Consider the following 10,473-nt stretch of genomic DNA (forward strand, 5'->3'; position numbering starts at 1 on the left):
GCAGACTTTAACAAGGGCCCCACGAGATCCATGGCTATTCTGTCAAACGGGACCTCTATAATAGGCATGGGAACTAGTGGGCTCCTGAAATGGGGTCTAGGGGCATGATACTGGCATTCAGGACAGGAAGAACAATATTCAGACACTTCTTTATAAACCCCTGGCCAAAAGAACCTTTGTAAAACTCTTTCAGTGGTTTTTTCTGCCCCTAAATGTCCTGCGGTAACGTGACTATGAGCTAAATCTAGTACCGTTCTCCGATAAGGCTGGGGAACTACCAGCTGTTCCACCACATCCTCACCCCTTTTGACAATGTGGTACAAGAGCTCATTACAGATGGCCATGTGGGGATACGTAACCCTGTCACCTGGTACCACAGGTTCCCCATTAACAATCTTAACATTCTCTCTAGCCTTTATTAAGGTAGGATCCTTTAACTGTTCAGACGCAAACAGATCCTTCTTTACCTCCAGGTCAGGCACGCTTTCAGTTCTAACTACTATGTCTCTGTTCCCGGCAAGAGGGTCCTCACTGGACTCCCCATCTGTCACTTCCCCAGCCAAACTAGCAAAAGGCAAAGGGCCAGAAAGTTCCGAAGACCCACGTACATCCATAAAATCACCGGTATTATCAACTGGCTTTTTACTTCTCACATCTGTTGATAACCGTGATTCCCACAGTTTCCAAAAATGAGGAAAATCCCTCCCTATTATGGCCTCATGCACCAAGGTAGGGACCAGTCCCACTTTAACCATTGCTGACCCACAACAAGTTTCTATATTCACCTCAGCAGTGGCATAATGTTGGGTATCCCCATGTATGCAAGTTACCCCAATAGGTATTTGCTGGACCTTTAAGGGGTTCACTAACCCAGCTTTCATGAGGGTAACTAAACTTCCTGAATCTAGCAAGGCCTCTACCCGGTTACCTTCTAAGAACACATCACACATTTGTTTTTCCAGCTCAGGTGAAGGTACCACAGTACAGGCTAACCTAGCAAAGAAAGACATTCTGCGACATTCAAAGGCAGCATCACATTGCATGGGTTCTTGCGTGACTGGGCAATTGGCAATAACATGACCTGGCATACCACACCTAAAACATTTAACCACACGATTATCAACCCATTTGGGCAGCATAGACCGTTCTAGCCCCATTGGCCTGTTTCCAGGGCCAGTGTTTACAGTCTCTCCAGCCTTGCGTTCTCTTAACCGCCCAGCAACGTTTTCCCACGGAACAGTCTTACCAGTCTTTACTGAAGGGCGCTGTCGAGGACCTATGGGTTGCTGGGTGGTCATCAGTAGTTCCTCTGCTGCCAAATACCTCTCTACCATGTCCACTAATTGGTCAGCAGTACCCGGGTTTCCATGGCTCACCCACTTGCGCAGGACCATGGGCAAAGATCTCAAGTAGCGGTCCATGACGACTCTTTCCACCATCTGGGGACCAGTTAATGTCTCTGGCTGTAGCCATTTTTTTGTTAGCTGAATAAGGTCGTGCATCTGGGAGCGCGGAGGCTTCTCCATGGCGTACAGCCAACGGTGCACCCGTTGTGCTCGTACTGACAGCGTGACTCCCAGGCGGGTCAGGATCTCAGTCTTTAGTTTATCATAGTCCCGAGCCTCAGCAGGGCTTAAATCAAAGTAAGCTTTTTGGGGCTCACCTGACAGGAAAGGTGCCAGCAGACTGGCCCACTGTGCTTTCGGCCAGTTCTCACGCTCGGCAGTCCTTTCAAACGTGGTCAGATAGGCCTCCACATCATCAGCCTCTGTCATTTTCTGCAGGAAGTGACTGGCTCGTATAGAACTAGAGCTGGTTGGAGCACTGACGGCCACATCTCCAACCCGAGCTGCAAGTCTCTGCACCACTTCTGCTAAGGCCTCTCTATCCTGACGCTGTTGCCTGTAAAGTTCATCAACAACTGCCTGCTGTTGTCTCTTATTTTCCTCCATTGCCACCTGCTGCTGTCTGTTGGCCTCCTGCTGTAGTCTCCAATTTTCCTCCATTGCCACCTGCTGCTGTCGGTTGGCCTCCTGCTGAGCCGCTGTAGCTTGCAGCAAGGCTTTAAGCAGATCCTCCATGTCAACAGATTTTTCAGGCGGCTTTGCAGCTGCTTTCACCCAGGACATATATCAAACCCTCAGGGGTGAGTCTCAGTAACTTCACACTGGGCTGTATCTGCATAAACCACCGTTTTCTGCAGGCCTCACAAAGCTGCTGCTTTCACTTATGCGCAGATCGGCCTGCTCGCATTCTCCACCAAGTTGTAACACTGTAGGGGTGCAAGGTGCCTTTTCCTGGGGAATATGGCAGCACGCAGCAGCTGAGGAACAACACAAGTCCAGTTTCTGGTACAACTGACCCCGGCCAGTTTTATTGAAACATAAAATAAAACAAACCCCAAAATAAAAATACCTTGCCTGTCCGGCACTAACTAAACATAAGATGTTCCTAACTGTCACTAAACAAAACACAGAGTTCTTCAGTACATACTGTATAGCTTACTTGCATCAGAAAGCGTGTCTCTCACACACAGATCCTGCAGCCTTCCCAGGCAGTCTGCCCATACTAATCAGGTTAGAAGCACTATATCACTCTTACACAGCTGAAACCCTGATTAGCCCTCTGTGAGGCCAAAGACCCGAACTGGGCCCAATGTCTAGAACTCGCCTTATCTCTCTCTCAGAGCCTTTACCCAGCTTTTACAGCAAACTGAAAAGGTTCAGACAAAACAAAAAGCATTTTTCCTAGAAGTTAACATTTTCTAAAACATGTAAGACAAGAACCTGGGACAAATATACCTGCCCTCAAACACTATCCCAGTGTTCTTGTCACAATATATATATAATAAGATTTTACTTACCGATAAATCTATTTCTCGTAGTCCGTAGTGGATGCTGGGACTCCGTAAGGACCATGGGGAATAGCGGCTCCGCAGGAGACGGGGCACAAGAATAAAAGCTTTAGGATCAGGTGGTGTGCACTGGCTCCTCCCCCCATGACCCTCCTCCAAGCCTCAGTTAGGACACTGTGCCCGGACGAGCGTACATAATAAGGAAGGATATTGAATCCCGGGTAAGACTTATACCAGCCACACCAATCACACCGTACAACTTGTGATCTGAACCCAGTTAACAGTATGATAAAACGAAAAGGAGCCTCTGAAAAGATGGCTCACAACAATAATAACCTGAATTTTTGTAACAATAACTATATACAAGTATTGCAGACAATCCGCACTTGGGATGGGCGCCCAGCATCCACTACGGACTACGAGAAATAGATTTATCGGTAAGTAAAATCTTATTTTCTCTGACGTCCTAGTGGATGCTGGGACTCCGTAAGGACCATGGGGATTATACCAAAGCTCCCAAACGGGCGGGAGAGTGCGGATGACTCTGCAGCACCGAATGAGAGAACTCCAGGTCCTCCTCAGCCAGGGTATCAAATTTGTAGAATTTTGCAAACGTGTTTGCCCCTGACCAAGTAGCTGCTCGGCAAAGTTGTAAAGCCGAGACCCCTCGGGCAGCCGCCCAAGATGAGCCCACTTTCCTCGTGGAATGGGCTTTTACCGATTTTGGCTGTGGCAGGCCTGCCACAGAATGTGCAAGCTGAATTGTACTCCAAATCCAACGAGCAATCGTCTGCTTAGAAGCAGGAGCACCCAGCTTGTTGGGTGCATACAGGATAAACAGCGAGTCAGATTTTCTGACTCCAGCCGTCCTGGAAACATATATTTTCAGGGCCCTGACAACGTCAAGTAACTTGGAGTCCTCCAAGTCCCTAGTAGCCGCAGGTACCACAATAGGTTGGTTCATGTGAAATGCAGAAACCACCTTAGGTAGAAATTGAGGACGAGTCCTCAATTCTGCCCTGTCAGAATGAAAAATTAAGTAAGGACTTTTATATGATAAAGCCGCCAATTCTGACACACGCCTGGCTGAAGCCAGGGCTAACAGCATCGTCACCTTCCATGTGAGATATTTGAAGTCCACAGTGGTGAGTGGTTCAAACCAATGTGACTTTAGAAAACTCAACACAACATTGAGATCCCAAGGTGCCACTGGAGGCACAAAAGGAGGCTGTATATGCAGTACCCCTTTTACAAATGTCTGAACTTCAGGCATTGAAGCCAGTTCTTTCTGGAAGAAAAGCGACAGGGCCGAAATTTGAACCTTAATGGACCCTAATTTTAGGCCCATAGATAGTCCTGTTTGCAGGAAATGGAGGAAACGACCCAGTTGAAATTCCTCTGTAGGGGCCTTCTTGGCCTCACACCACGCAACATATTTTCGCCAAATGCGGTGATAATGTTTTGCGGTTACGTCCTTCCTGGCCTTGACCAGGGTAGGGATGACTTCATCTGGAATGCCTTTTTCCCTCAGGATCCAGCGTTCAACCGCCATGCCGTCAAACGCAGCCGCGGTAAGTCTTGGAACAGACAAGGCCCCTGCTGGAGCAGGTCCTTTCTCAGAGGTAGAGGCCACGGTTCGTCCGTGAGCATCTCTTGAAGTTCCGGGTACCAAGTCCTTCTTGGCCAATCCGGAACCACGAGTATAGTTCTTACTCCTCTCCTTCTTATGATTCTCAGTACCTTTGGTATGAGAGGCAGAGGAGGGAACACATACACTGACTGGTACACCCACGGCGTTACCAGGGCGTCCACCGCTATTGCCTGAGGGTCCCTTGACCTGGCGCAATATCTGTCTAGTTTTTTGTTTAGACGGGACGCCATCATGTCCACCTTTGGTTCTTCCCAACGGTTTACTATCAGGTGGAAGACTTCTGGGTGAAGTCCCCACTCTCCCGGGTGGAGGTCGTGTCTGCTGAGGAAGTCTGCTTCCCAGTTGTCCACTCCCGGAATGAACACTGCTGACAGTGCTATCACATGATTTTCCGCCCAGCGAAGAATCCGTGCAGCTTCTGCCATTGCCCTCCTGCTTCTCGTGCCGCCCTGTCTGTTTACGTGGGCGACTGACGTGATGTTGTCCGATTGGATCAATACCGCCTGACCCTGAAGCAGGGGTTTCGCTTGACTTAGGGCATTGTAAATGGCCCTTAGTTCCAGAATGTTTATATGAAGAGATGCTTCCATGCTTGACCACAAGCCCTGGAATTTTCTTCCCTGTGTGACTGCTCCCCAGCCTCTCAGGCTTGCATCCGTGGTCACCAGGATCCAATCCTGAATGCCAAATCTGCGGCCCTCTAGTAGATGAGCACTCTGCAGCCACCACAGAAGAGACACCCTTGTCCTTGGCGACAGGGTTATCCGTTGATGCATCTGAAGATGCGATCCGGACCATTTGTCCAGTAGATCCCACTGAAAAGTTCTTGCATGGAATCTTCCGAATGGAATCGCTTCGTAAGAAGCCACCATTTTTCCCAGGACCCTCGTGCACTGATGCACTGACACCTGGCCTGGTTTTAGGAGGTTCCTGACTAGCTCGGATAACTCCCTGGCCTTCTCCTCCGGGAGAAACACCTTTTTCTGGACTGTGTCCAGAATCATTCCTAGGAACAGTAGACGTGTCGTTGGAATCAGCTGCGATTTTGGAATATTTAGGATCCACCCGTGCTGACGTAACACTACCTGAGATAGTGCTACTCCGACTTCTAACTGTTCCCTGGACCTTGCCCTTATCAGGAGATCGTCCAAGTAAGGGATAATTAAGATGCCTTTTCTTCGAAGAAGAATCATCTTTTCGGCCATTACCTTGGTAAAGACCCGAGGTGCCGTGGACAACCCAAACGGCAGCGTCTGAAACTGATAATGACAGTTTTGTACTACAAACCTGAGGTACCCTTGGTAAAACGGGTAGATTGGGACGTGGAGATAAGCATCCTTGATGTCCAGAGACACCATATAGTCCCCTTCTTCCAGGTTTGCTATCACCGCTCTGAGTGATTCCATCTTGAATTTGAACCTCTTTATGTAAGTGTTCAAGGATTTCAGATTTAAAATTGGTCTCACCGAGCCGTCCGGCTTCGGTACCACAAACAGCGTGGAATAATACCCCTTTCCCTGTTGTAGGAGGGGTACCTTGATTATCACCTGCTGGGAATACAGCTTGTGAATGGCTTCCAAAACTGCCTCCCTGTCGGAGGGAGACTTTGGTAGAGCAGACTTCAGGAACCGGCGAGGGGGAAACGCCTCGAATTCCAGTTTGTACCCCTGCGATACTACCTGTAGAATCCAGGGGTCCACTTGCGAGTGAGCCCACTGCGCGTTGAAATTCTTGAGACGGGCCCCCACCATGTCTGAGTCTGCTTGTAAAGCCCCAGCGTCATGCTGAAGACTTGGCAGAAGCAGGGGAGGGCTTCTGCTCCTGGGAAGCGGCTGCATGGTGCAGTCTTTTTCCCCTTCCTCTGCCCCGGGGCAGGAAGGAATGGCCTTTAGCTCGCTTGTACTTATGGGAACGAAAGGACTGAGTTTGAAAAGACGGTGTCTTTTTCTGCTGATGTGAAGTGACCTGGGGTAAAAAGGTGGATTTTCCAGCCGTTGCCGTGGCCACCAGGTCCGATAGACCAGCCCCAAATAACTCCTCCCCTTTATACGGCAATACTTCCATATGTCGTTTGGAATCCGCATCGCCTGACCACTGTCGCGTCCATAACGCTCTTCTGGCAGAAATGGACATAGCACTTACTATTGATGCCAGGGGGCAAATATCCCTCTGTGCATCACGCATATATAGTAATGCATCCTTCAAATGCTCTATAGTTAACAGTATATTGTCCCTATCCAGGGTATCAATATTTTCAGTCAGGGAATCCGACCACGCGACTCCAGCACTGCACATCCAGGCTGAAGCGATTGCTGGTCGCAGTATAACACCAGTATGTGTGTATATACTTTTAAGAATATTTTCCAGCCTTCTATCTGCTGGTTCTTTGAGGGTGGCCGTATCAGGAGACGGTTTAGATAAACGTGTGAGCGCCTTATCTACCCTAGGGGGTGTTTCCCAACGCGTCCTAACCTCTGACGGGAAAGGATATAGTGCCAATAATTTTTTAGAAATTAGCAGTTTTTTGTCGGGGGAAACCCACGCTTTATCACACACCTCATTTAACTCATCTGACTCAGGGAAAACTATTGGTAGTTTTTTCACACCCCACATAACACCCTTCTTTGTGGTACTTGTAGTGTCAAAAATGTTCAATGCCTCCTTCATTGCCGTGATCATGTAACGTGTGGCCCTACTGGACATTACGTTTGTCTCCTCACCGTCGACACTAGACTCAGTATCTGTGTCTGGGTCTGTGTCGACCCACTGAGGTAACGGGCGTTTTAGGGCCCCTGACGGTGTCTGAGACGCCTGGACAGGCACTAATTGATTTGCCGGCTGTCTCATGTCATCAACCGTTCTTTGCAAAGTGCTGACATTATCACTTAATTCTTTAAATACGATCATCCAGTCAGGTGTCGACTCCCTAGGGGGTGACATCACTAACCCAGGCAATTGCTCCGCCTCCACATCATTTTCCTCCTCATACATGTCGACACACACATACCGACACACAGCACACACACCGGGAATGCTCTGATAGAGGACAGGACCCCACAAGCCCTTTGGAGAGACAGAGGGAGAGTCTGCCAGCACACACCAAGCGCTATATATATATATATATATATACAGGGATAACCTTATATAAGTGTTATTCCCTTATAGCTGCTGTTTATATAATTTTTAGCTGCCAATAGTGCCCCCCCTTCTCTTTTTTACCCTGATTCTGTAGCAAGTCTGCAGGGGAGAGTCAGGCAGCCGTCCTTCCAGCGGAGCTGTGAGGGAAAATGGCGCTTGTGTGCTGAGGAGATAGGCTCCGCCCCTTCACGACGTCCTTATCTCCCGCTCTTTTCTGTAAAAATGGCAGGGGTTAAAATACATCCATATAGCCCAAGAGCTATATGTGATGTATTCTTTTGCCAACCTAAGGTATTATCTGTTATATTGCGTCTCAGGGCGCTCCCCCCCAGCGCCCTGCACCCTCAGTGACCGGAGTGTGAAGTGTGCTGAGAGCAATGGCGCACAGCTGCGGTGCTGTGCGCTACCTTAGTCTGAAGACAGGATCGTCTTCTGCCGCCGATTTCACCGGACCTCTTCGCTCTTCTGGCTCTGTAAGGGGGCCGGCGGCGCGGCTCCGGGACCCATCCAGGCTGAACCTGTGATCGTCCCTCTGGAGCTAATGTCCAGTAGCCTAAGAAACCCAATCCACTCTGCACGCAGGTGAGTCCGTTTCTTCTCCCCTTAGTCCCACGATGCAGTGAGCCTCTTGCCAGCAGGACTCACTGAAAATAAAAAACCTAAAATACACTTTTATTCTAAGCAGCTCAGGAGAGCCACCTAGCCTGCACCCTTCTCGTTCGGGCACAAAAATCTAACTGAGGCTTGGAGGAGGGTCATGGGGGGAGGAGCCAGTGCACACCACCTGATCCTAAAGCTTTTATTCTTGTGCCCTGTCTCCTGCGGAGCCGCTATTCCCCATGGTCCTTACGGAGTCCCAGCATCCACTAGGACGTCAGAGAAATATATATATACCTCCCAGGGCAGTACTGCTCTCGTCATGGTTATGTAACTTTGGCTATGGAATGTTACCCCATACCTATTATGTGTGACTCCCAACCACTACACAGGCCTGGCACCTTTACCCCACTGTGCTGGAGTGGGCAACTCTCCAGGGGCTGCTATGTAGCTATAGATCCCAGCATATCCTGCCAAATAAAGTCAAGCAGACAAAGCTGGCACTTGTAGCTCTACAGCAGCTGGGAAGAAGCCACAGATTACCTAAGCATGGTACACAGGTCAGGTTCCCTAGTTTGCCCTCCACCCTCCTCCCCCATAGCCAAAGCTCAGGGTGACTCACTCGGACGTTTCCTTTCGTCCTCTGCTTGTTCTTCCCCCCCATCCTCCGCTCTTCTGCTTCACACCGGGATACGCCTGTACCGGGCCGGCACACCACACCGAACTACCGTGGCTGCTCGAGCAGGTCGATGATCGATTGCCTCCTCTGAAACCATTCCTACCGTCATCATCAGGCCTGAGAACGCCGCTGCCGTACTTCCGCCCTTACTCCATCGATGACATCGGTACTCGCTGCAGAGACTGCACAGTTGTGTAGTGTGGGGGCTGCTGCTGTTTCTTGCTAAACTCTATATAAAGAGATTACTTTATGTGGTCTTATTGTATCCCCTTGTTTCTTGTGTCACTTTGTCACTTCATTTTTTTAAACATAATGGTCACTTTTCTACACCTAATCCTATGTAGATATCCACAACAGGAACCGTCTTGCTCGGATACCTTTCCCCCGGGGACATCACCCCACCACGATAAGCATAAAAAGACGAGGCGGCACTCAGAGACTTTCAATCAACATGAACATGTATTAAGGCCCGTACACACTGGGCGATATATCGGCCGTTCTATTGAACGGCCGATATATTGCGGATCCGTCGGCCAGTGTGTACGTGCGATATGTCTGTGAACTCCGTCGTTCACAGACATATCGCGTCGACCCCGCAGCACAGCCGACGACCAATATATCTAACAACATATTGGCGCATCGCTGTCTACCCATACACATGCTGCGGCAGCCGGCGGTGATTGACAGCTAATTTGGCCGATCCGTCGATAGATATATCTGCCGATCAATTAATCGGCAGATATAGCTATCAGTGTGTACCCACCATTAGTGCAATCAACGTTTCGGGGACCTCCTCCTGATGAAGGGGAGATGGTCCCTGAAACGTTGATTGCACTAATACACGTTCATGTTGATTGAAAGTCTCTGAGTGCCGCCTCGTCTTTTTATGCTTTTATTCATTTATAAATAAATATATATATATATATATATATATATATGTGTGTGTACATACGGCGGCACTCAGAACAAATGAGACATGAAACTGCAAGTTGTTGCCAACGTTTCAAAGCAGACAGCTTTTTCGTCAGGGCATGAACAATACAAACATACACTCACCCATTTAAGTGCTCACCATCACCACGCCGCTTCCCGCCGCCGGCCTCCTCCGTTCTGCCGTGCGCGGGTTGATGACATCACCGTGCAACCAGTCACCATAGAAACAACTGTAAACAATGTTTTACAATATGACAGTGCTTGAGATGTTACAAATAAACAGAAATGGAAACATATAAATTGCACCAAAGTACTATATATCTTGCTGAAACAGCTGCTAAATAACCATAGTTATAAAACTGCTCATAAAATACACTGAAACATTAAGGCTATAGAAAACTATGTAAACCACTATTTTCATTAAGCCCTTTCGGGCTGAGGGAATCAAGCAAAAATATCCACCTGGCCTCACGCTGCCTAAGCAGCTTAGAACGATTACCTCCTCTGGGTGATGCTGGAATATGGTCTATTATTTTATGCTTAAGTGAGGTAGGGGAATGTCCTGCCACGGCAAAATGCCGGGCAACAGGTTGTTCGCTTTTTCCAGAGAGGACGGCCTCC

The 10,473-nt window shown here is 48.8% G+C and overlaps 1 protein-coding gene across 1 annotated transcript in view; it reads right to left on the bottom strand.

The window, feature by feature from the left end:
- The window catches only part of LTN1 (listerin E3 ubiquitin protein ligase 1), a 179,649-nt gene extending 170,577 nt beyond the window's left edge, over positions 1–9,072 (bottom strand). The window contains exon 1 of the mRNA XM_063956390.1: positions 8,863–9,072. Within this exon, the coding sequence (XP_063812460.1) occupies positions 8,863–8,904 (42 nt within the window). The 5' untranslated portion in view covers positions 8,905–9,072. The remainder of the gene's footprint in view (positions 1–8,862) is intronic.
- Between the last annotated feature and the right edge of the window lie 1,401 nt (positions 9,073–10,473).

The sequence above is a fragment of the Pseudophryne corroboree genome, chromosome 2, assembly GCF_028390025.1.
Source record: "Pseudophryne corroboree isolate aPseCor3 chromosome 2, aPseCor3.hap2, whole genome shotgun sequence".
NCBI classification, from domain to species: Eukaryota; Metazoa; Chordata; class Amphibia; order Anura; family Myobatrachidae; genus Pseudophryne; species Pseudophryne corroboree.